Raw genomic sequence first — 27,321 nt, forward strand, 5'->3', positions numbered from 1 at the left:
TTCAATGGGGTCAGCATGGAGCTGGACGTCTTGATTTTTAGCCGCCCTTTCAATGAGGGCATTAAACGCCGCTGAATCCTCTGTAGGCGACGTTTCTACAGCATAGAGCTGAGTGTCTGGGGTAGAATGAGGATCACCTGGGTCAGCACCAGCTGCCCAGGGTTCATTGGTATCATCTGGGTCGTTGTAGACAGGATAGCTGTACTCATCATCATCATCACCTTCCCCCAGCGTCCACGTCAGAGGAAGTTGGTGAGACATCATGGCCATGTGGAGAAAGTGGTTCCACAAGAACAGTAGTTGAAGTGGAATCCTTTTTCTTTAAAGGAATTTTATAGGACTCCATTGGCTGTTCCGGGGCAATTTTCCGTTTATGAAGGGAAAGTCTGCCTGTCTCGGCATCGATAAAATGTTCTTGCTGTTCTTCCAGCGAAGATTGTCGACGCTTTAAGGTCAGGACCACTGTCGTCGACTTTGGCACCGAGGGCACCTTCTCGGGCATGCTGGCGACCATCCTAGGGGTGAAAGCCTTCGGCGCCACTTTCGGCGGCAACGTGAAGTGAATGGGCGTCGACGCTTTGAGGTTTATCGACCGGCTTCGAAGGTGGAGGATCTTTTGGGCCGACAGTTGAGGCCTTCTCCTTGATGCGCTTTAGGGAGTCCGCCACCTGCTTGGAGAAAGCGGCGGACGGCCGCGCTGAGTCGACGGGATCCTTCGAGGCACCACTGGACGTGGACTCGTGTGTTGTGCCGCTTTTGGTCTTGTCTTGTTGACGCGGAGTCTCGAGAACCTTTGGTTCACCGAGTCCCTTGTTGGTGTCGACCATCTTCGGCGCCGATTTACTCGGTTCAACCACCTTGACCTTTGTCTTCGGTGTGGCACACTTAGTCTTGACGCCCTTGACCTGTGTCTTTGGATCGACAAAACCCTTCTGATTCGTCGGTGCCAACTGCTCCGAGGCCTTCGATCGGACCAAAGTAATGCGCACCTTCGGTTTCGAGAGGGGCACCAGCGCTTTCACTTGCGTCGAGACAGTTGTTTTCACTTTCGGTTTCGTTTTTGCAGGGTGCGGCTCAATAGCAATGTCCGTGGCCGAGCCCGAAGGCGGGGCCGTAGAACCCATAGTAAGATCTTGGGTAAGGCCTAGTGGCGATCCCTCGACCTGAGCCTTTTGAAGCGTTTCGGCCCCAATGTCAGTCAGAGGTAGCTCTTCGCTCGAGCTATCTTCCATGGCCCCAAAGGCCCCATCGTCGTCTCCTACCTCGTCGACTACTTCTTCCGCTTCGAACATTTCAGCGTCCGCGTCGTAGTTATAGTCGACCTCCGACGCTGGATTCGACAGGTTTTCACTAACTTCCCGGTCAGCTCCTTCATCATCCCCGGCATCGAAGATGTCCACAGGCGCCGGTACAGTGTGCTGGGCCTCCTGGCGCGCAGCGCATCGATGTTTAAGCGTCTTCTTGGATCGAAAACGGGAACAAGCCATGCAACTGGCTTCATTATGATCCGGCGACAGACACTTGTTGCACACCGGGTGGACGTCGATGTGTCGATATTTGGAGTTGCACACGGGACAACTCTTGAACGGGCTCCGTTCCATGATGATCAGTCGATAGGGTCTGTGGCGTCGATAGGGTCTGTGGCGTCGACAGGGCCCTCCGCGTCGAAAGCACGCGGTTCTCTGGAATCCGGCTCGGAACCGAGCTGGAAGAATCAGGCACCGAACGCAAGACTATACCGACGAAGAAAACTAAAGGCCTTTTGGCCTTAAGAAAGTTTATATCGATTCCGACTAGAGTGAACCAATATACATCCGAACCCAATGGCGGAATAAAACAATCTGAGGATGGAGCCGATGCCCATGCGCACTGTAGTCCAGGGGAGGAGCCACCTATCTCGTTATACTTCGAAGACTCTTCCAGAACAACAATGTGCGATCATCCGGACCCAACACTAGGCGGCGATCTATGCACAGATATGAATTCAGCAGCCCACATGCCTCGAACTTAGGTAGTCTTTCCCATTCATCAATAACTGGTGGAGCATTTTGTATTTAACCTTCTTTACATTAACCTCCGGTGGAACTTGATCTTGCTGCACAGGTATAGAAGACTGATTCCGGAGGAGGCGTTACAGCTGGCCTAGAATCCACAGCAAGCTGCTGTTTGTACGGAAAAGAAACGGGTATGATAGTCATGCAACATAGCTGTAAAATCTTGTACCAATGCAACAGCGGCTGTACCATTGCGTCCTGCTATGGCATTAATTGTGATTTGTCCATAGATTGGTAATACTGCGGCCCATAATATTCATCCTCATCCTCTAGAAACTTGACATTTAGTTGCGAAGAACTATGAGCCGGACTGAACATCCTGTCATGAGACTCCTCTAAGACCCGACTAGGAGGTAAGGGCGAAATATGAGAAGAATCCTGGAGAAAAAAAAAAAACACTAGACTGCATCACCAAAGAGAATCTCGATGACAAAATAGGTGTAATATTCAGGGTAGAAGGTCTCCGATTGAGGTGTGAACAAAATCTTCGTCAACGGCGAAACAGGTACCATCGATGCTGAAAAAGCAGTGGTCAGCAACAGTTTTATCGTCGGTGCAGTTGATGGAGCCGTTACAGTTAACGAAGAAGTAGTCAACGGCGGAGGAGGCGCCATTAGCAGTGGAGGCTTCAATGAGGGTGGAGGGGTCTACGCTAGCCGCAAAGTTGCCTGTGCAGGCGCCGACAAAGATTAGCATTAACGGTGGATTAAGTGCTGCAGACGACAACTAAACTTCAGTCGATTTAATCCTATTCGACAAGGCCTCCGTAGACAATTAAGCATAGTCGACTGCTGGGGAATGAATTCCAAAGGCGGTTTTATCGTCGAAGGTCTTTTTTGACAACGGCTTTACAGCCTCGGACTGAATTTATGTATGTTAGGGGCAATTTCTGATGCAGATTTTTTCTCAGAAGGGAATGGTGGCTTCCTTTTTTTTTTAGAGGTAGTATGCGCAGACTTGTGATGGGTCTTTGGCACTATATGTCCCTCAGGGGATTCCAAAGATCTAGCCCTCTTTTTGGAACGTTCAACTGATGTCTGGGAACTCAAACTGCCTTCCTCAGACAGCACAGAAGATTTAGATTTTAGTCTCTCTAAACCAAATAAGCAGTTTGCCTGGTCTATCTTTGAAAGTCTTTGTAGAAAAAGTTCAGCAAATTTTACAGTTTACCTTATAAAGAGGGTACAAGTTGTAAATTCAATCCTCAGCATGTAGTCTTTTCTTACCACATGACCCGCAAGGTCTGAAAAGTTCTTTCTTTGAAGATTGACACTTTGAAATGAAAATATACAAGATGAAGTGGCAAATCTGAGCAGAGCTCAGGGAGACTCCCAGTCATAACGACGTGTAGTAGAAAATCTGAGGGACTTGCCTCTCTGTGGAGTGTTCTAGAGGGTGCTGATGTCTGATGGTTGTGTTTTAACTTTGGTTCTTTTTACAAAAGAAAATAGATGGGCTAATCCAGTGACTGTCCAACGCATTGTGGCCTATGATAAGATTAATTACTGCCATTACAAAATGTACTGTGAGACTCCCACCTTGACGGCGGTGATGATTCAAGCATGTGAATCTATGAAAGTACCAAAGCTGGATAAGTTGCTATTATGCAACCAGCCTTAGCATATAGTCTAAGAAGTCCAGACAGGAATGGCAGAGGAAATAAACTAAACATGTGGCAATATTCTAATCCGCTACAGTATTTGTTTAGAGGATCAAGTCTAGAAGCAGCAAAGATGAACCATTATGTCTGGCCATTATGCATCTAGCCAAGGTACATGTTCCGAGGAAAACACCTGTGAGCTGCAGAAGAGCATTATAAGGAATGAACAGACCAGTACATTGGTCTGTAAAGTCAATCCTCCATCATGCCCCTTGGTGTAGAAGGCAAGGAGACTTGAAAGGGCGATGCTTAGAGATTCTAAAAAGGAATACATTTTAAGCGCCTAAACATGCTGGGAAGGCAGGGACTGCAGTTCAAATGATGTGAGGTGGCAAAATGGAGCAAGGTTTCGAGCCTCAATCCTAGGCCCTTTCTAGACCCTCACAGGCTGAACGAGAAGCTGCAACAGGAAAAAGACCTTAACCTTCAACAGGATGCTCCTCAAGGAGAGATTAAGTAAAATGGCCTTACCAAATAAAGTATTGCTAGACCAATAAAATATACAATTAAAAAATAAGCGAATAAGTAACCGCAGTAAGCAACAAAAAGGAGTATGGACTGTACTGTTGCATAAATATTTCAAATCACAGCAAAAGAATCACTTTTAACCAGATTCTACGTTTTCAGATGGTCATTTCTCATTCCAGGCCTTGGTTCAACATGGTACTTTGGGGCAGATGGCACACATTCTTCAGAATGTTTGAGGTTACCCACATCAACAGAGCATTGAGACCTGAATTTCACATTATTTTCAAATGGACTGTACCTTTTGCTCTACATATTTGGGTGGTCTATTTGTAGGCTTCAAAGTCTTCACAACACCCCAAAACAGGAAATATTTCAAAGAATGCTTCATGAAACGCATTCACTTCCTCATCTTCCTAATAAAAATGCTTGACATCCTAGCAAACACAGATTTCTTATATTCTAAGCTCTGCACATTGGTGTTTGATCAATTTTAAACTCTGGCTAACACAGCAATCCCTAGCTGATTGGTCTAGACGTCGCTGTACATACCAGTCTAATTTCTTATACTATTATCGTGAAATTACAAACAAGACTAGTGTCACCAGGATTAAATGGAGTTCAACGCTGTGTGTAAACAATCAGCTTTGCTTATTATTGCACCAAAGGCAAAACTTGAAGGGCATTATCACCCCATGATACAGAGAATATAAAAAAATGGGTATAAAACCTGCATTCATTTTTTTTGTAATCTTTTTATTTTTCCAGTCAACCAGCAGTTACATAGCAGTCAAGACTTTTAAATCATTGATGTTCAGTAATAATGGCATATGATAGTACAATCAGCATTAAGCACATATCAGTTAACACTTTACAAAAAAACCTGTAACAGCGGATGACATCCTGTCTTACATATGTCTCTACACTTCCCCTCTGTTAGTCTTTCCCCCTTCCCGCAGCTTCTATCAAATGTGTGGTACATCAGTCTTGATTTATTTATTTATTTTATTTTTTAAATTTCTAAAGCGCGCAAATACCTTTCGGTGTCTCGGCGCTGGAGTATGCAGATTGCAGGGGTTCCACTGACGTCTTACTGGTTAAAGAGCCAGGTCTTGAGGTGTTTGCGAAATGAGAGTAGTGATGATTGATTTTTGACAGAGGAGGAGGGGATCTGATTCCATAATTTTGATGCTGCCACTACAAAACGTCTATCTCCCCAAGATACTTTTTTTGTGCATGGGATTTGGAGCTGTTGGGCCGAAGAAGAGCGTAGTGTTCGGCTGGGTTTGTACAGTTTGAATGCTTTTTTGAAGAAGTCAGGTCCATTATTGTTTAAGGCCTTGTGAATGATACACATGGCCTTAAACTTTATCCGGCTTCTTATTGGTAACCAGTGGAGCTCACGAATTATGGGAGAGATAGAAGCGTGCTTAGGTATACCCATGAGAATTCTTGCAGCAGCGTTCTGGACAAGCTGTAATTTGCTCAGAACTTGCTCTTGTGCGTTAAGCAATAGACCATTGCAATAATCCACCCTAGATAACACCAGGGAGGACATTAAGGTTTTGCCTGCGGTTGGGGGAAGAAAAGGGAGCAATTTCTTCACCATTCTCAGGGTAAAGAAGGAGGCTGACACCACCGCGTTGGCATGGCTTAAAAACGTAAGCTTGTTATCAAAAAGCACGCCCAAGTTTTTCACCTTGGTTACAGGTGATGGGGGAGCTCCCAATTCCGAGGGCCACCAGACCGGAGACCAAGAAGGAGTCAGTTCGCCAAAAACCATCACCTCCGTCTTGTCGGAATTAAGCTTTAAGCAATTCCGGTTCATCCATGAGCTGATGGCCTTCATGCCCTCCTGAAAGTTCGCTGCCACTGCTTCACCGTTTTTGTGCATCTCCAGGACCAGCTGTGTGTCGTCGGCATAAGATGTTAAGCCAATGCCGAACGACTTTATTACCCTCGCCAAGTCCGACACATAGATGTTAAAAAGTGTCGGACTTAGCGAGGAGCCCTGGGGAACGCCACACGGGAGAGTGAAATCAGGAGAGCAGAAGCATCCCATCTTAACAGACTGTACTCGGTTGGCCAGGAAAGATGCCAGTGTTGCTCTTGCCCTGCCCTGAATGCCTAGGGCGGCGACACGGTCGATCAAGATGGTGTGATCGACCGCGTCGAAGGCCGCGGATAAATCTAGGAGTATCAGGATGGCTGCACCACCCTTATCCATGATTATCCTGACCTCCTCGGCAGCTTTTATCAAGGCAGTCTCCGTCCCATGGCCCTTCCTAAAACCAAACTGCGTGTTGTCAAGTAGACCATTCTGATCAATAAAAGTCGACAGCTGTTGGTTCATGACCTTTTCAATTATTTTGGAAGGGTAAGGGAGAGAGGCGATAGGACGGTAATTTTTTGGCTCTAAAGGGTTTAGAGCGGGTTTTTTTAAAAGAGGTGTCACAATTGCTTTTTTCCAGACAAGGGGAAAAACACCTGTCTGGAATATGGAGGAACAGATGTTGCTGAGTACTGGGGCTATTATGTTGGGTACTAATTTAAGGATTCGTGGGGGACATGGGTCCAGTGGCGAGCCTGATTTAACATTACTTATGAAATTCACCATGGACAGGGGTGGAGAGAAGACCTCAAGATTAGGAGTTGACGACAGAAGGGGGGATTCCGGGATGGTAGGGTCAGTGATCGTTATTTTAGTAATATTATCGAAAATATCCAGAACCTTGGCCTGAAAAAAATCTGCCACCTTGTTGCAGAATATTTGGGATGGTTCAATTGGGAGGGGGGCTGGAGGATTGGCTAAATCTTTTACCACCTGGTACAATTGTTTATTCGAATTAAGAGCACGTTCTATTTGTGTGCTGTAGAAGGTGCGTTTTTCAGCAGTGAGCAGCTTTCTATAGCTAAGCAAGGCACTCTTATAAGTGTCTCTATCGTTGTTATTATAGTATTTACGCCACCGCCGCTCCAGATTTCTGCAGCGTTGTCTCTCGAGCCTAAGTGACTCCGAGAACCAAGCCGCAGAAGGTTTGGTGCGGTTTGGCTGCAATTTTTTATTTGGGGCTACATGGTCAAGTGCCATATGTAGCCATCGTTGGTAATTCAGGGCAGCCTCCTGAGGAGCGGATAATTCTACCGGTGTCGTGGATTCCAAGATATTTTGTAGAGCGGTGACATCAATATTTTTCCAATCTTGACTTAGGATCGGAGGGCAAGGGCCGGTGGACGAGTTCTTGGAGTAGTTGGCTGAGATAGTAAATTTAACAGCCAAGTGATCCGTCCACGTGAGTGGGAGCACTGTAAAGAATGTTATATGAGCATTATTAGTAAATAAGCCATCTAAAGTGTGTCCAGCTTGATGAGTAGCCATGTTAACCTGTTGTTCTAAGCCTGCCGCCAGGAAGTCAGAGATAAGAGTGTGCGAGTCCTTATCATAATCATTCTCCAAATGGAAATTAAAATCGCCCAGTATAGTGTAGTCCTGGTTAGCAGGTACTGGCTCTAATAACTGAATGAGAGAATTCAGAAAGAGTGTGCGTGAAGTGGGTGGTCGATAGAGGAGGGTTCCTTTGAAAGTTTGTATATGGGAGACAAAGATCGTAAAAGCGAGGGCTTCCGCAAAGTTGTAATCAAGGGGTTCAGTTTTTATGGCAAGCTTGTCTCGATATATAATAGCTAGTCCCCCCCCTCTTTTCCCTGATGATCTATCTAGTCTTGTTACCTGATAGCCATCTGGAGTGGCGATGTTAAAGTCTGGGCCAGATGCAAGATCTGCCCAAGTCTCGGTAACAAACATAACGTCAATATTTTGACTGGTTATTAATTCTGCGACATCGTATCTGTGTTTTATGAGGGAGCGTGTATTTATAAGTACGCAGCTTAAATGTTTAACACTTTTGTCTCTGGAGGATGGGGTGCAAAAGTGTTTAAAAAGGGGTGATGCGGTCGTAAGCACACAATTTGGGCAAGCAATGTGAGCATGGAGCCAATTCTTTCATGAGTCAGGTCGTGATTCGGCCTCCAGTGTTGCCTGCAAGTAATGAACAAGCGGCTCCCAGAAATCTCTGGGCCGCGAAGCTTGTGGAATGTCTTCTGCATAGGTCTTCTGTGTGGTTTTACAATATTCACTACACTCTCTCGTTTTCTATTTCAAGTATTATCTTATGTTGACATACATGAGTATGTTTTACTTTTTAGATTTTTGTTTACTGTCATCATAACTGGCCGTTTACAGCGTGCATGTGTTAATTTTGTCCCTTCTAATATGGCGCTCGCGTTTTGCATCTTTTATAGTCTGTTGTTTATTTCCATGTTTATTCACGTCACTTGCAGCGTGTTCACTCGTCTTTTTCTAACCGCCGGGTCTACTGACTCTGAGCAGGTCCCGCATTGAAAGTTCCAGTGCACCGTTTTAAGTAAGTACCTCTTTCGAGGACCGATGTTCACGCGCTTTATGCTCGCTATTTTTGACCGAGTGGTTTAAATCACTCGAGTTGGGCTTACCGCAAGATTTTCCTTTGGGCACCTTGTAGGGATCACAATTGTGAGCGTTGTTGGTCACCGTGTTTCGTTTTAATTTATGTTTGGGCACATTTGTTTGGTTTCATTTCCCAGCGTAACTGCACGTTCAACACGGTGTCTTTTTACGCATGCATGATAATGGGGCGTTCTATCGTGTCACTGCATATGTTGTTTAGGCACAATTCGGCACCCTTTAGATTCACTTTACTTTGTGAGCATTAGATATTACCGTACAGGTTGTTGTGTATGGGGCAAAGTGTAGGAAATGTCACGATACGAGAGTCAACATTAGTGCACGGCATAGTTTATGGTTGGTAATTTTTCTTTTGTTGAGTCACTCATTGAGATGTATGAACCCATCAGTGATGGCATGTTGTTCTTTATGTTTGTAGAGCATTCCCCTAAGGAAGGGCTATACAGCAGCCCGAAATGCATTGGGATTGGGATTGTTAACGTTGCATCATACTTGTTATGGATTACAACTGCTGAATTTGCTGTTCGAGTAATCATTCACCACTCCTGAATATAATGAGTACGTATTAAAACATTGGAGTACCCGTTTCAATTTGTGGATTGAACTTCTGTATGAACTTGTTTGAACCTTTAGACGGTTCGTCATTCAATGCAGAGCACCGGAGAGTCTTCCTCCAATTGGAGGGAGCTGTGTATTAGCCTTTATCCTTTAAGCTGATTGGTTCAGACAGCGTCTTCCCTGGTAGCTCGCCACAGACCATCATCACTGATCAATTTTTGGAATAATACGCTGTGCAAGTCCTGTCTCTTTTCTTTGTTAGTACACTGGTTTTACAGTAGGTCATGTCCGAGATCCAGTCTTTAAATCTGGGGGGTCTCCTGCTTCCCCATCTCATCGCTATAAACCTTTTTGCAAGCAGCAATCCTACCGCTAAAAATGTCCTGCGTCTAGCATGTTTAAGCTTCTTGACACCCAAAATGCACACCTAAGGAGCGTTGGGGATCTGCTCTGATAGCATTTTGGATAATGCAGTGGTGACTTTGTCCCAATATTTCTGCAGGTGTATACATGACCATGAGGTATGTAAGAAATCAGCGCCCGGTGCATTGCACCTCTGACAGGCGTCAGTTTCTCTTAGGCCTAGCCTGTGTAGTTTAGTCGGCGTATAATATAGTTGAAGGAATTTAAAATGGATGATGTGCAAAAACCTGCATTCATTAGTGACGGAAAACTCCTAAATCAGTCACTCCCAAAAATTATGATTAATCTGCACTCAAAGAGGCACAAGTCAGAGAAGGAAAGAGTGGCAAAAGTAGGATCACAGTTTCAAGCAACCATGGAGTGAAAGAGTGATGCATTCTGGCACCATTAATGATCTATTTATACACAAACCGGTATACAGCAAACAACAGCCAAAATGGACGTTTCACAAGTCAAATGGTTATAAATTCCATTACTACCCTATGCAGACTGCTCAATCCAACTGGGCTGGACCCAAAACGACCCTCAAGGTCAAAGTACTGTGAAAAGGAGCTGAAAATAAAACCATTTTAGTCTAGGATCATAGTCTGGGTCCTACAGCTTAAAAAGGTAACCAAATAACTCCTGGGATGCAGACAGACTGAGAAAGCAAACACCTTACCGTCAAACACTTTGATGTAACCTTCTGAAAGGGTCGGCTAGAAACATCAAGGTAAAGATGTCGTTAACAAAGAAGAGGGAATGGCAAAGGCCAGTCTCTGATTCACAATCATGTTATGGAACTCAATACAAACAATTCAATGAAATTCTTCCTGCCAAAGCAGGAAGTACTTTATATTATTAATTAGAGATCTGGGACCAGAGCATAAATACCACCCCAATTGTAAGATTTGAATGTGGGTTCAGTAAGAAAGCATTTACTTTTTTTCACAATCTACTACTTGGCGCATTTAAGTTCAACCTATATTACCGATCAAGCCAGCAAATAGCTACTTGGCCCTCTTTTTGCACATTCATCACACAATACATGGATACAAATCATCTTGTCAGCGAGCATGCCTCTAGGCACCAGCATTTCACAATAGCTAAACATACAAAAAAACAAGAAAGGGAGCGGGAGTCTCGTTTAAGTCCAACGTCCAGGACCAATCATCTAACCGCAAGACAGGCGGTGCTACAATAAGGCCTCTGCAATAGGAGCATCTTGAAAATCCACATATCTTTAGAATGCTAGAAAGGCATTCCTTGCCAAGAGGTCTGCAACAGGGGGCAAACGGACCCTCTACATCCTAGTAGCATTACCCATTAACCAGAAAAGGCTCTTTCCGGCACGGTCAAATAACTTAGCATACATTCTCTATCTGGAAAAAAAAACAATCTGAACCATGATCTACGAATAAGTCCTCAAAACAACCAATGTGTACCTTCCTGGAACACAAGAAAATGATAGTAATAACAGCCCACTTCAGTGAGAAGCATAGGCCCTCAGGAGTCAAAACAATGAATTCAGTAGTAGGAACAGAGTTAGCAATTGGACAATTTCCCTCCATCCAGCTTAAGAACAAAAGTAAAAAAACAATCCCAAGGAGATTCAACAACTGCAAAACAACACTGAAGCATTTATCTTGGGCACTTAAATCAACCTTGAGGCTGAAAATCAAGGCGGGACAAAATACTAGAGAGCATCATAACTGGAGGCAGAGCTCATGCCAGGTCATCTTGCACGCTTAAGCCAAGTATCCAGAGCCTGGCAATGCCACAGATTAGGTCACCAGACCCCGGCACAGATTTTCCAATATATATTCAACACACTCTTTTCCTCAACCTTGCAATTTAAACCCCTACATTGTCCAATCACTGGCATTTGACAGATTTTAGAAATCCCAGGTGTTTGCTTGTATATACAATTCCCAACATGTTGAGAAAGCAGTCTTTTATGCTGAAACGCATTAGGAGTTACAATTCCTGCATGTACGTGGTATCTATGGAATACACCGTACACGTGCAAACTAATCTTGAAATGTGCTCTTTTGTTTGCCAAGGAATCGGTGCACTACACAGTGGTCGGAGCTCACGTCCAAACGCACACCGCTGCAGCCTTGGCCCTCAGTGAGAGGATATATATATATATATATATATATATATATATATATATATATATATATATATAAACAATTCGACACACGCATTCAACCTTTGCAGGTAACGACGAAGAGTAGACCCGATGTCTGGTGCCAGTTCTCAGTGCTTTATTGTGCAAGTCCGCCATGACGCGTTTCGCCTCTGCCCAGAGGCTTGATCACATGACGTGTTGCTAACAAAAGAGGGTACTTATAGTGCAAAATCACGGGAAAAGTGGCATTACTCAGTGCAGTTACTTCTAATAGTACCATCATGATTTAAATATCAGACAGGGTCTAAAATCAATGATCAACAACTGTAAAAACATGTTAGAAATTCAATGTTAATAAATATATAAATATATGTTTGCATGAATATTTAAATATTCGTATAAGGAGTAGTTTCTGTCCTGTAACTCCAGTTCTTTAGTAGGGGTATCTCTGTTATAGTCATAATCTAGTGAATAGTCCCGCCCATGTGCGTGGACCCCGGAGCAATCAAAAATGATCTCTTAAATTGTCAAAAAATGCAGAACTGCAAAGACGCTTAAGAGAGAATTTAAAGACAGATAATGCAGCCTATAGAAGCAGGTTCCCGTCTAAACAGACTGTGGAAAAGAACTGCAAGGGGACACGTGGTGTGTGCACAAGTATGCATGGAAGGAGTAGTTTCTTACCTGTAACTCCAGTTCTGTAGTAGGGGTATCTCTGTTATAGTAATAATCTGTGAATAGTCCCGCCCATGTGTGTGGACCCCGGATAAATCAAAATAGTCTCTAAAGTCGTCTTCTTCTGCAGTCCTGCATAGACACTTAAGAGAAAATGAAAGACAAATAATGCACCCTGAAATTAACAAGGCTACCTTGGCCAGCACTTCATCCTGAAGTGAAAAAGGATAGCCAAATACTTTAGAAATGTATACATTTTACAGTTTCACACAGAGAAACTCCCTTTCACAAAAATCCTTGATCACGATAGAGGAAGGGTTGGAAAGACAAGCCCCATAGGCTGCCATTATGTGTCAGGAAAAAGGATACCGTGCCTTTAATGAACCCTCCAGAGACCCTCGGTATCCCATGATGCACAGCCAAAGGCAAGTTACTTTCAGTTCTTTTTGAAGGACTGTTAGAGCCAGGCCTGTAGCATCCATGAAAAAAAAAAATTCTTCCACCGGGGAGGAGGGTGGGTCGCTTAGGACTATAAAAGAGATACCCCTACTACAGAACTGGAGTTACAGGTAAGAAACTACTCCTTCTGTAGTAGGGGATCTCTGTGTATGGTCATAATCTGTGAATAGAATGGCAAGCCCATCCCAACAACCAATTCCAGTGGTGGAAGAAAATAAAAGAAAAATCCTTACTGAGTAAATAAATTCCTCAGCGAAGCCTGCCCAACTTGCGCATCTGTCCTGGCATCAGAATCCAGGCAGTAATGCCTTGCAAAAGTGGGGACAGACTTCCACGTAGGCGCCCTACAGATGTCTGCAATGGGAACCATAGGTAGCAAAGCCGCTGTAGCCGCTTTGCTGCTAGTCGAATGAGCCTTAGGCTTAACCCCTAGAGTCTTGTTAGCCTTCTGGTAACATAGTTGTATACAGGACACAATCCATCTAGATATGGACTGTTTGGCGGTGGCAAGGCCAGTCCTGACTGAACCGTAATTCACAAACAACTGATCTGACCTACGAATGTCTTTGGTCTTATCTAAGTAGAATTTCAACACCCTCTAGGGCTCCTGACAACACAGAGCCTGAATACTCACCCTGTGAGCCGATGCCATAGCCACAAGGAAGGCCGCCTTCCAGGACAAATGCTGTAGAGAAGCCTTACGAATAGGCTCAAAAGGCTCCTTGATCAACCTTGACAGCACCACATTCAGCTCTCACGAAGGCGAAGGATGACTAACTGGGGGAAATACCTTCTACAAACCCTCCAAAAAATCTTTAATGACGGGTATCTGAAAAAAGGATGTTTGTGAAGGGCATTTCCTATTTACAGTCAATGCATTGAGGTGAACCTTAATGGAATGGAATGGAATTGAAGGCCAGATTTCGCTAAATGCAGGAGGTATGGAAGGATGACATCTTCCTTGCATGAGGTAGGGTCAGCATTCTTTTACGTGCACCAGATGCAGAACCTTTTCCACTTGTAGGCATAGGAGGTTTCTTAGCCTCCTTGAGAATTTCCATGCAGTTGTCAGGCAAATTCAAGTGTCCATGTCAGGAGCCATGCCGCCAAACTCAACGATGGGAGGTTGGGGTGCACCGTCTGCCCCCGAACTTCGTTAGAAGGTCCGGCTGACATGGAAGCCGCAGATGTGGTTGGAGAGACCAGTGGAGCAGGTCTGTGAACCACCACTGTTGAGGCCACTCTAGAGCAATGAGGATCATTCGCGCTCTAGATTGAGATAGCTTGATGAGCACTGCTGGAATCAGGGGAATGGGTAAAAAAAGCGTACAGAAAGCTGTTCGACCAGCTGATCCACAGTGCATTCCCCAGAGTCCCCGGTTGGTAAAACCTGGAGGCAAGGTCTTGGCATTTGCCGTTTTCGGCGGTGGCGCAAAAGTTACTTACCTTCGGTAACTATATATCTGTAAGAAACAGTAGTTAGTGTTAGATTCCTTACCTTAGAATATCCCCAGGCGTCCGATTGAATCCGGAAACTTTTGCGTAGCAGTACCCTTGCGCGTCGGTAGGCGTAGTCTGCAGCTCCGCGTTCGTTGGTGTCGTTGGCACCGTGATGACGTCGAAGTACTTACACGCCGCCCTCGCGCACTGATGTCAGTTCTTATACACAGCTTTTATGATCAAAACCAACACTGGTGCCATGAAACTAGGGTCCTGAAAGGGTATGACCTTAACCCTAGATATCGGTTTGCAGAACGGGGAGGATGGGTGGGGCGGTAAGGAATCTAATACCAACTACTGTTTTTTACAGATATATCATTACCGAAGGTAAGTAACTGGTGCATCTGAAAGAAACAGGTTAGTATTAGATTCATTACCTTGGAATAGATACCCCAGCAATACCTACCCCGGTGGTGGGTCTGCAAATCAATAATCACACCAGAAAGTCCTAGAGGACGGAACGGCCAAAGAAGCCATCCCTCCGGACTTGGTTGTCCAGGCAGTAGTGTCTGGTGAAAGAGTGCAGCGAGGCCCACGTAGCTGCCGGACATATGTCCTGCAAGGGGACTCCCCGCCCCAGGGCAGTAGTACTCGCTGTGGCCAGAGTGGAATGGGCCCTCAGCACAACAGGAGGCTCCTTCTTAGCCAAGGAGTAGCATGCCTGGATACACAACACGACCCACCGAGAGATGGTCCGTTTGTAAACCGCCCGTCCCTTCTTAGCATCTATGTAACCAACAAAGACTTGGTCATCCACCCGGAACTGGCGTGTGCGATCCAGATAGAATGAGCGCGAACGTTTTGGGTCCAGACGGTGGAGCCGCTCTTCCTCTTTAGAGGGATGTGGGAGGCGGAAAGAATGTGGGCAAAGTGATGGACTGCCCGATGTGGAAGGATGTGACTACCTTGGGCAGGAAAGAGGGTCTTGTCCGCAACACAACCTTGTCCGGATGGACAGAAAGGAAAGGAGGCTTGGAGGAAAGAGCCTGGAGCTCACTCACTCTCCTGGAAGAGGTGATGGCAACCAGGAAAGCAGTCTTAAGTGTAAGAAGACAGAGAGGACAGTTATGAAGTGGCTCGAAGGGAGCGAACATCAGAAAAGTAAGTACAAGGTTCAAGTCCCACTGAGGTATCACGAAAGGAACAGGGGGGAACATATGAGTGATGCCCTTTAAGAACCTAATAACAAGCGGGGACTTGAACAAAGAAGGCTGATCAGGTAGGCTTAAGAAGGCGGAAAGGGCAGAAAGGTAGCCCTTGATAGTGCCCAGAGCAGAGCCCTACTGGGCAAGAGAAAGGAGGAAGAGGAGAACCTCAGAAAGAGGGGCAGAAAGGGGATCCACAGCCTTTGCTGTGCACCATGCAAACAAATTTGTTCCACCTGCAGGCGTATACCGACTTTGTGGAGGGACGCGCCTGGCTGCCAGAATGACATCACAAACTTCAGGAGGCAAGTCAAATGGCCTCAACTGTCGCTGCTCAATCTCCAAGCATGGAGGTGGAGACTGGACAGGTTCGGGTGGTGGACCGCCCCCCCTGCTGCTGCGACAGAAGGTCCTCCTGAAGAGGCAGACGAATCGGGGGATCGACAGACATGCTGAGTAGCTCGGGATACCAGTATCTTCGTGCCCAGTCCAGAGCTACAAGGATAACTTGGGCCCGGTCAGATTTTCAGCACTCTGGGCTGAAGTGGTATTAGCAGAAAGGCGCACAACAGACCGCAGCTCTACTCGCGACGAAAAGCGTCTCCGAGCGAATGCCGCCTTGGAAATTCCAACGTGCAGAACTGATGACATTGCGCGTTCTCTTCTGTGGAAAATAGATCTAACCAAGGCTCTCCCCACTGCTGAAAGAGGCCTTGCGCCACGTCCGAGTTGAGACGCCATTCGTGATCCATCATGCACCGACAGCTGAGTTAGTCCGCCCTGGCGTTCAGGGAACTTGCCAGGCGTTAAACCATCAGGGTCACGCCCTGATGTTCCAGCCACTGCTAGAGGCGCAGAGCCTCCTGGCATAGGGTCCACGACCCCACCCCGCCCTGTTTGTTACAGTACCACATGGCGGTGTTGTCCGTAAACACCTGCACTACACTCCCCTGGACAGAGGGGAGGAATGCCTTCAGTGCAAGCCGGATCGCCCGCAGCTCCAGAAGGTTGATATGGAGCCGGGACTCCGCCGGAGACCAGAGGCCTCTGATCTCCGCATCTCCCATGTGGCCCCCCAGCCCTGGAGGGACGCGTCCGTCACAACTACGTGCTCCGGTTGGGGTAGGGAGAGGGATCTGCCGCTGACCCAATCGCGGTCCGTGAGCCACCACTGCAACTGTCTTGCAGTGCCCTCCGAGATCAAGACATGGTCGGACAAGTTGCCCTGACGCTGGGCCCACTGAAACTTCAGGTCCCACTGCAGAGCCTGCATCCCCCACCTGGTGTGATGCACCAGAAGGATGCAGGAGGCCATCAGCCCCAGAAGCCGCAGCGTCACCCTGACCGAGACTCGGGATAACGGCTGAAAGATCGGAATCAGAGCCTGAATACCCCGAACCCGGCCCTCGGGAGGATAAACCCAAAACTGCGCAGAGTTGAGAACCGCTCGAATGAAGAGGAGCTTCTGAGAGGGACACAGGTGTGACTTCGGCACATTGATGGAGAACCCTAGCAGGTGCAGGAGGTCGTCCGTAGTCTGGAGGTGGCTGACGACTGTCCAGGGCGAGCCCGCCTTCAACAACCAGTCGTCGAGGTAGGGGAAGACTGGAACCCCTAATCTGCGCAGATGAGCTGCGACCAAAGCCATCACTTTCATGAACACCCGAGGGGCGCTGGTAAGACCGAAGGGGAGCACAATAAACTAAAAGTGCTTGTGGCCTACCGTGAACCGCAGGTAACGCCGGTGGGCGGCTGGACGGGGATATGAAAATAAGCGTCCTGAAAGTCCAACGCTACCATCCAGTCTTTTGGGTCCAGGGCAGCTAAGACCTGAGCCAGTGTTAGCATCTTGAACTTCTCCTTCCGGAGGAAGCCGTTGACGTTCCATAGGTCCAAGATAGGGCGTAGGCCCCCTTTGCCCTTCTTGGGTACCAGAAAGTAGTGGGAGTAACAACCACACCCTGGCCCAGGAACGCGCTCGATGCCCCCCCTGGGCCAAGAGGGCGTAACTTCCTCTTGTAGAAGTTTCAAGTGATCCCCCCGACACGCAGTGGTACTGCGGTGGCATGGCTGGAGGGGTCGCCTCGAAGGGGAGGGAGTAGCCCCTTAGGACGATTTGCAGCACCCACTTGTCCAATGTGACAGTGCGCCAGTGGAGCTGGTGATGGGGAGTCCTGCCCCCCCCCGACCCCCCACTGGCGTCACATGGGCCTGAAAGCTCGGACTAGGAGAGTTGGACGGTAGTCTGCGGCCCGTGGCTGGCAGGACGTGTGGGGGCGCCCCTTCCTTGGCCACGAAAGAAAGGAAAAGCAGCCGTTTGCTGGCGCGGGGCCGAGAGGCCCAAAGACTTGGCCGTAGCCCTGAAGTCCTTAAAGCGCTCAAGCGCATGGTTTGCCTTGTCGCCAAAGAGGCGACGGCCATCAAACGGCATGTCCATAAGGGTGTTTTGGACATCAGCCGAAAAGTTGGCAGACCTCAACCAGGCGTGGCTACGAATCGCCACCGTCGTTGTGTGGTATCCAGCCCACACCGGATGGAATACCGTTCCACATCTCGACCCTCCGCAAGGGCCTGGGCGAGTTTAGTCCGGACCCCCTCCGGACATTGTGGCAGCACGGGCGAGTTTAGTTCGGACCCCCTCCGGACATTGTGGCAGCACGTTCGCGACCATGTCCCACAGAGAGTGGGTGTAACGGCCCAAGAGACACGTGGTGTTGAATGACCGCAACCCCAAACTCAGGGAGATGAATACCTTTTTCCCGTATTGCTCATACCTCTTGGATTCCCAATCGGGGGGAGCTGTCGGGAATGCGGTCTGGGAGTTAGAGGCCTGGATGACCAGACTCTCGGGGTGGGTTGGGTGGACAGGAAGCAAGGGTCGCCCAGAGCTGGGCGGTGGCGTCTGGCCACGTTCCTATCTACAGGCTGACCTGTAGCGGGCTTGGACCAAGTGCCCAGAAGAACGTCAGAGAAGGCCTCATTAAATAGGCAGCAGAGGCTCGGCCGAGCTTGCCTGCGGTTTAAGGACCTCACTGAGGAGGTTAGTCCTCACAGTCGCGACTGGGAGCTCTAGGCCCAAGGCCTTGGTCGCCCTCGTCAGCACCACACGATAGGTAGCCCCCTCCTCCGAAGCCACGGTAGGAGGGGAGACAAAACCAGTGTCTGGCGAGGTGTCCAGACCACTGGCCTCCCCTAGCTCACCTGTCCAGTCCTGATAAGACTCCTGTGCCAGAGGGACCTCAGACCCCTCCCAATCCCCCTCGCCACCCATCTCCTGAAACTCATGACCAAAGGATGGGGCCGAGTTATAGAACTAGAAATCTCCAATCGGTGTCTAGAGTGGCGCCGGTCCCCAATCGAGGGAGGGGTCGGGGACGGCGCCGCCCAGAAGCAGCGCCGGAGGAGACACCCTGGGGGCCGGCGTCGGCGAGGTCGTAAGATCAACAGACGACGACCTGGATCAGGAACCGGATCCTGCGGGGGCCTGCGGCGCCAGGAACGAAGTAAACAGCGGCGTCGGGCCGAAGCACCCGACCCGCTGGGGCCCCCAGTCGAGACCGCTAGGCCTGAAGGCGCCGCGGAGTCCGACGGAGGAGTGAGCGACCTTAAGGCCGTGAGAAAGGCCTCAATCTCCTCCGCCATCGCGTTCTGCCCAGGGACGACTAGTATGAAGCAGCCACGATGCCTGCGGCTCCGGGGAAGCCGCGAGGACGGTGTCGCCCAAACCACCAGCCGCGTCACACGCACGTCGGGGGGAGTGGGAAGAGCGATGATGTCTCTTCGACTTCTTGTGCTTACCTGAGGACTTCGAGCCCGAATACCGAGGACGACTCCCGGAGCTATGGTGGCTCCGACCGGTCCCTCGAACTCCTCGCGGACAGGGGCCTTGAGCGACGCGGGCCGACTGCCGGAGCTCGAGCCGCTTGCGGGACCGCTCCCTTCTTGCTTTAGACGTCAGGGCTCGGCAGTCGGAGCAGGCCTTTTCATCGTGGTCGAGGCCCAGGCTGTGAAGACACCGGCGATGGGGGCGGTAACCGACATCAGTCGGTCGCAGTCGGCACAGGATTTGAACCCGGGCATCCCTACCGGCACCGTAGGAGTCATTAGACTTCGAAAAAAGATAAAAAATGATCGAAAAAGTTTAGTCAAAAATTGACTAAGGATACCACCTTTTCCAGATCGGCACTTGCTGGCGCGGAAAAAAGAAGCACGAACGGACGTCAGCGTGCGAGGGCGGCGTCTAAGTACTAAGTACGTCTAAGTACTCCAACTTCATCAAGGCGCCAACGACGGACGCCGAGCCACAGACGACGCCTACCGACGCGCAAGGGTACTGCTACGCAAAAGTTTCCGGATCCAGTCTGCCGCCTGAGGATATTCGAAGGTAAGGAATCTAATACTAACCTGTTTCTTTCAGATGAACAGATCTATTTCTGGAGTGCCCCATCTTGTGAAGATGTTTCCTAGCACCTAGTCGTTTAGGACCCACTCGTGTTTTTCCTGAATGAGCCTGCTGAGTGAGTCTACCTGAGCATTCTGCACACCTGGAAGCCATTAGCGTCAGTCCTGGGACTAGCTGCCAGTGCCAGATCGCTTGCGCTTCCTGAGACAGTATGCGCGGTCTCGAGTTGGTCCGGAAGGAAGGATGTAAGGCTTTCAGCGCCAAATGAATAGCCGTGAGCTCCAGAACATTGATATGATACGTTGACTCCCCCCTGTGACCACGTCCCTTGGATCTGTAGATGGTCCTAGTGCGCTCCCCAGCCCTGGAGAAAAGCATGTCACAATGGTCTATATTGGAATGTCCTTGTGGAATTGAACTCCCTTGAGAAGATTCCCTGCTGAACATCACCACTTCAGGGACTGCTGAGCGTGCTTAGGCAGTGTGATCCTGTCCTCCGAGCTCCCTCTCTTTTGGTCCCATTGATCCTCCAGATATTCCAGCAGTAGTCTCATGTAGAGGCGTGCATGTGGTGTGAGGAAGATGCAAGAAGCCCCTGACCCCAGGAGAGACGACACTGTCCGAACAGTCGTTGAAGGAACGGACATGAGAGTCTGAGCCTTCCAAGGGATTGATAAGCGTCGCTCCTCCGAAGGACACACGCTTGCTCAGAGTATCGATAGAAGCTTCCAAGTACTGCAGACACTGAAAAGGAATAGGGACAGACTTGGACATGTTGATGTGCAAACCCAATTGGTTCAACAGAACAGCCGTCCTGTTGAAATGCAATTGCGCTTCCTGGAAGGTGGAGGCTTTGATCAACCAGGTAAGGGTGGACAAACACCTTGTTCTTTCTCAGGTGTACTGCCACCACCGCCATGCATTTTGAAAACGTCCTGGGTGCAGACTTCAAACCAAATGGAAGTACGGTGTCCTGATAGTGGTTGTTGCCAACTAGGAAACGCAAGAACTTCCAATGTTTCTGTGCAATGGGCACATGGAAGTACGCATCCTGCAAATCTATTGCGCAAAGCCAGTCTCCTCGATGCAGCCGAGGATAAATCTGGTGCAAGGACAGCATGCAAAATTTCTCCCTGCGAATCCATTTGTTTGCTTGTCGCAAATCGAGAATGGGCCTGAACTCATTTTTGGCTTTTTGTACACAAGAAAGAACCTAGAGTATAGACCCTCTCTCCTTTGAGACAGAGGGACGTTTTCGATCGCCCTTTTTCTTAACAGGGTATTGGCCTCCGCTTAAAGTTCGCGCAACAGGTACTGCGAGCGAACCGGTGGGATAGCTGGAGGAGCGATTAGAAAACGTAAACTGTATCCACTGCAAACAATATTTAGCACCCACTTGTCCGGAGTAATTTTTTCTCCTCTGTCGGGTAATTCTGGATGCTTCCCCCCCCACCGGAGTGGGTAACAGAAAAGTAATCACTCTGCTTGAACCCAGCCAGGCCCTTATTCCCCGATGCGGATTGCTGGTTGCCTCTGCCCCTCTGACTCTTCCAGGGAAGGGCTGCCTCTGGTATTGTTGTTGCTGCTGCTGTTGTCCAGCTTGGCGACCCTGCCCTCGCTGGAACTGCTGGGAGGAGTAGCGCCTTTGGTATGGACGGAAATACTTCCATTGCTCCTTCGACTTCTCCAAGCCCACAGCCTTTAACGTTTCAACTTCCGCCTTCATGCGGGCCATTCTTCATCCGCATTGGTCCCGAAGAGGGTGGACCCCGAAAAGGGTAAATTGGCAATCCGCGGTTGCGCCTCCTGTTTCAGGGAGGTAAGTCTCAACCAGGAATGGCGTCTCAAGTTCACCCCGTGGCAGTACCCATGAGCTGCCAGGAGAGGTGTCTGCAGCCACGCTGATTATTTGATTGGAAACCATCATGCCTTAATTCAAGATTACTTGAGTCTTCCCTTCTGTCCCGCGGGAGGAGCTCAATTAATTTTTGGAGTGACTCCCACAGCGACCGGTCATAGCGACCCAAAAGCGCAGTCGAACTTGCAGCTTTCATGAAAGTGGCCGCAGTACTGCAGACCTTTCTTCCCGCTGAATCCATTTGGTGGCTCTACTTGTCCGGAGGGACCGTAGATGACGGGGCAGTAGAATGTTGCTTCTTGGCCGCTGTCACAATGTCCAAGTCCGGTGCAGGGTCCGTTCTCAGAAATGCCGGGTCAGAGTCCGGGGACCTGTACTTCTTCTGAAGTCGAGATGGAGCAGACTTCACCAAAGCCAGCGTAAGGAACCGCTCCATGGCCGTTCCTCCAACCCTGGCACCAACTGTAGTAACAGACGAGAGAGGTGCCTACGCTGCAGGGTTTCGAATAGGACAGAAGTGGACGGGGTAGGCACCGACAGTGCTATCCCTAGTTTCACTGCTCTCCTCAGCAGTACGTCCTGGAACGTCATGATGTAATCCACTGGCGAAACTCCCGTTGGCGGAGAGTCCGACAAAGTAGGTGAATACCTCCCGTCACTAGAAGAGCCTGTGTAACTGGACCGTGACTTCTCTCTACGACGGCTATGTCGCGATCTGGTCGAAGACCTGCACCCACTGCAAGAGCGGTGTCTCCCCCGTGATCTTGGTCTCCTGGGCGCTGCCGGAACCACCGGCACAGTGGGTTGCGAAAGAGGTGGAGGTTGAGCTGGAATCAAAGGCCTCGGTTGTGGAGGCGGAGGAGGCAGTGGCGGAGTTGGAGTAGGAGGAGGAGGTGGTGGAGGTATTTGCGTAAGAGGCAGAGGAGGAGGAGTAGGTGTCCTAGATCGTGAAGGTGAATAGGTCCTAGAGTAGTCAGAGTCCGAAGACCGGAAAACTCTCCTCTTCTTACGAGCAGGGGGTGCCCTGGAGGTCGACTTCCCTGATGACGAGCGCTGGCGCCGCCGCGACCGGGTACTCTCAGATGTGGAAATGCTAACCACAGAGGATGAGCTTCCACTAGCCCCTATCCTGGGCATTGATTTTCTCTTGGATATCGATTTACGCCTTGACGTTCGTCTCCTCCTGGACGTCGATCTCCTCCTGGACGTCGGTCTCCTCCTGGACGTCGGTCTCCTCCTGGACGTTTGAAGTCCTAGACGTCGATCTCATCCGAGGTCTCGACGTCCTTCCCCTCGACGCCGAGCATCACTTCGACCAAGAGCCCTGGGTTGACGGGGAGCATACAAGTCATACCTCTCAACACCGACGTAGTAGCCATCGCCGTCGACCGGGATCGTTTCTGGGCCTTCTCTTGATTGGGGAGCCCACCCAGAAGTTGATGCACGGGCAGAGGAAGATGATAGAGTTCCTCCATGCCCAGAGGTCCCACCTGCATCCTGATGTCTTCTCTGCTCCAGGCCTTGAAGACTGATCTTCTCCCCATCACGCAGGGTCCTCCTGGAGAAAGATTGACAAATATCACAGGAGTCAGGAACATGTGTTGATGGAAGACAGAGTATGCATACTCTGTGTGGGTCTGACTTGGCCTTCTTCCTACCACACTCAGGGCACTTGTCGAATAAAGCTGGCATTTCGACAGGAAAGAGGTGGACTAGCAGCTCAAAAAAAGCAGCAAATGGAACATAACGGGCCCAGACGTCGAATGAAGCACTAATTAGCTCACAAAAGCTCAAACAATTGAAGTAATACCAATAAAGGTAGAGCTCAATGCTCCAGGGTCCTGCTAACAGGAGCCGGAAAAAAGAACTGTAAGTAACTTGCCTTTGGCTGTGCATCATGAGATACAGAGGGTCTCTGGAGGGTTCCTTCAAGGCACGGTATCCTTTTTCCAGACACATAATGACAGCCTATGGGGCTTGTCTGTCCAACCCTTCTTCTCTATCATGATAAAGGATTTTTGTGAAGGGGAGTTTCTCTATGTGTGAAAGTCTAAAGTGTGTAAATTTCTATATTATTTGGCTATCCTTTTTCACTTCAGAATGAAGTGTTGGCCAATGTAGCCTTGTTACTTTCAGGCTGCATTATTTGTGTTTCATTTTCTCTTAAGTGTCTATGCAGGACTGCAGAAGAAGACGACAGAGAAGACTATTTTGATTGCTCCACGGTCCACGCACATGGGCGGGACTATTCACAGATTACAACTAAACACAGAGATCCCCTAGTACAGAATTGGAGTTACAGGTAAGAACCTACCCCTTCCAGGTTGTGCGCAACATAATGACCAGCTTTGAGAAGGAATTTTGAGTCTGTATGTTATGTCGAAGGGCACACACTGGTTGATAAAAAAGACCGAGCAGGGACGCAGATATATCCTAGTTATTTATCAGTTTTCCATAAATTAAGTGCCAAGGAAGTCTAAAACATGCTACAAAGATGATAAACAGTTTGAATAATGAGATAAAAACCTTAACATTAACATACCGATACATTATCTTCAGCAGCAGCATCCAGATCTCTGCTTTGAAAACTTGATTGGCTATCTTCGTCCATGTACACCGGAGGTTTATGTGAGGTCATAAAAGTGGAAGGTCTAAAGAGGTGTCTGTTGAGAGGGTGCTGTCGTTTGCTGGAGGACTGAATGTTGAAAAAAAAACAATTAAAACTCTTGCTCCGAATGATTTTAGATTCAACAAAAATGGTACAGTTACTAGAATTTAAAGGCGTCTTTAAAGAAACAATACAAACTAAATAATCTAGAAGAGACCAATGTATGAGCCAAAACAATACTAGACTTCAAAGATAGATTTTTAAGTGATATTGTTTTTCTTGTATGTTCAACAACTTCCTTTAGTACCTTACTGTTACAAAGTGCTTGTAGTTTGTAAATCTACTACTATGTTTTTGACCTGCACAAAAATATTTATTCACTGAACAGGAGATTACATATCCGAGCAATCAAGATTCATACCCACTGCTATAAAGTTAGTTGTGATAGTCACAAAGACCTAAAATGCTATGTTGCAGTGTACTACATGATCTGCAACATGAGAAATATTTGGCTTTATAACAAACTGTGGTCTCAAAAGAATCACTGTCTTGAAAGTTCTCTACTGGAGTAGGAGCCAAGAACCTTGAGAAAAAACATAGCACCAACAGCAGTTTGCTCCAACTATGATGCTGAGATAATTTCATCCTGTGAAAATGTAGGTGAAGTAAAAATGCTTAAAAACCAATGCAGGAGTACTTTCAATAGATGAAAGTAAACCCTCAACATTTTTTTAATCTTCCAATAGCTTTTGGCAGTGGAATGGTCCAAGGTGCTGCTGATTATCGAGCACTAGTAAGAAAAATGATACTTACCCAGTATGCATCTGTTCTTGGCATGTAGAGCTGTAGAGTCACATGCTGTGCATCGCCTGCCATCTAGCGTTGGGTCCGGATGTTTGCGCTTTGTTTTTGTTCGTAGAAGTCTTACCCAGTCACGAGGTAGGGGACTCCTCCTTTCGGAGATAGTGCGCATGGGCATCGACTCCATTGTTAGATTGTTTGTCGTAGAGGGTGATAATTGAGTTTATTTTTTTTATTTGGAAAGTTTTATATAGCGCTGGCTAGACCATTAGGTATCAGAGCACTTTACATGAGGATCAGCAAGTAAAAAACTGACAATTACCTCAGTTACAGATTCCAGGTATAGACATCAGAGAAAGATAAAGGGAAGGAATCATAACTGAGAGGCGAGGAAAACAAATGTCAGATGTCCGGCTGGGTAGTTGACGGCTGAGGGGGTGAACCAGGGCCAAACTCCTCTATAGCTGCATAGGACAGCTCCACCGGACATCGGCCAAGGTTGTTCGTACTCCGCAGTGAGAGCAGACAGTCAAAAAAACCTGCTATTACACGATAACATAAGTTATTTTCGGGTTACGTAGCAAAGACAAAACGACATATGTGGAATGTTTAGGTAGAGGGGGAAAGGTAAACAGGGGAAAAAGGAATCCAGATAACGGCAGGCAGACCAGAGGGCGGGAAGGGACTTCAGGGGAAACAAGCAGTCAAAGGGAAAGATAGACAAGAACGTGAAGCACCGTTAAGAACAATGTCCGATGTCCGGCTGGGTAGGTGACGGCAGAGGGGGTGAACCCTAACCAGACTCCTCTATAGCTGCATAGGACAGCTCCACCGGGCATTGGCCAAGGTTGTTTGGACTCAAGGGTGAGAATAGACAGTAGAAAAACCATGAGATTACACGATAACATGCGTTATTTACGAGTTACATACTAAAGACAGAAACGTCTACTGTGGAATCGAAGGTATAGGGGGAAAGGTAAACAGGGGAAAAGGAATGCAGATAGCGTCAGGCAGACGGGGGGGCGGGGGAGAACAGGGGTTGGTCCGGAGGGTCTTCAGGGGAAACAAGCAGTCAAGTGAAAGATAGACAGGACCGTGAAGCACAGTTAAAAACAATGTCTGATGTCTGGCTGGGAAGGGGGCGGCTGAGGGGTGAACCATGGCCAGACTCCTTTATAGTTGCATAGGACAGCTCTACCGGGTAACGACCAATGGTACTCTGGTTCAACAGTAATTACAAACCGAGTCGGTTTTTCGCCCAAGGGACATCATAGTTTAATTGGAGGCATCGGACCCAGTGTAATTGGGAAACACCCTTCGCTTTTTCCCACTAGCCTAAGTCTGTAGATTGTGGGACAGCCCATCGTTCCTGCCTTCAGGCCTCTAGTCTCAAGATCTAGGATCAAGGTCAGTACGTGGAGGAGTCCCTCCGCATCTCCAGGCTAGAAGCGCCAGAGCCAGATATATAGTCCATCCTCCCAGCTGGCAGCACTATTGCCAAGTAACACAGCCCCAATCCACCTACTTTCCAGGACTGTTAGCTATGTAACAGGAACTCCACCGCTGCACACAGGAGTATACCTGGATTCTTTGATTACCACCACAGGCCATACCATATCAACGTCCAACTAGAAAGCCGCCTCTGCCACGTATGGAAAGCTATCCGATCGGCAGGGCGAGCAGTCCACAACGCAATCTCCTCCGGACTTTGAATGACCCCCACCGATCACCAGGCTGGCCGACACAGCCTTCCAGACACCAGTGTCCCTATCTCCTGCCCTCAAAATGGCAGTTAGTCTGGCTGCCGGTGGAATTGCAGTCTGGTCGAATCGGATACAAAGAAAGTCTATAAGGTTGATGTGCGCGAGTTCCTGACTGGGCAAAATACGGACTTACTTGTTCGGCTGAGTTTGGAGCCGCAGAGGTGACTGCCTGCGTCCGGGGCACAGGGTGAGTAACTGTACCAGTTCCGCAGTTTCAGCAGAACCGGCAAGGCCACTTGATTAGTGACGGCAGGGCAGGCCACAGGGGCCGCGAGAATTGTACACAGCAAGATCGGGCCTCACGGGATACAGGCTAAGGGATTCTTCTGCGGG

General features: G+C 48.3%; 1 protein-coding gene across 2 annotated transcripts in view; it reads right to left on the reverse strand.

The window, feature by feature from the left end:
- The window catches only part of ZZZ3 (zinc finger ZZ-type containing 3), a 430,359-nt gene that overhangs the window by 209,393 nt on the left and 193,645 nt on the right, over positions 1-27,321 (reverse strand). For both annotated transcript variants that reach the window (XM_086954138.1, XM_086954139.1), the window contains exon 9: positions 24,359-24,511. In XM_086954138.1, coding sequence (XP_086810264.1) covers positions 24,359-24,511 — 153 coding nt within the window. The remainder of the gene's footprint in view (positions 1-24,358; positions 24,512-27,321) is intronic.

The sequence above is a fragment of the Lissotriton vulgaris genome, chromosome 1_1 (genome assembly GCF_964263255.1).
Source record: "Lissotriton vulgaris chromosome 1_1, aLisVul1.2, whole genome shotgun sequence".
NCBI classification, from domain to species: Eukaryota; Metazoa; Chordata; class Amphibia; order Caudata; family Salamandridae; genus Lissotriton; species Lissotriton vulgaris.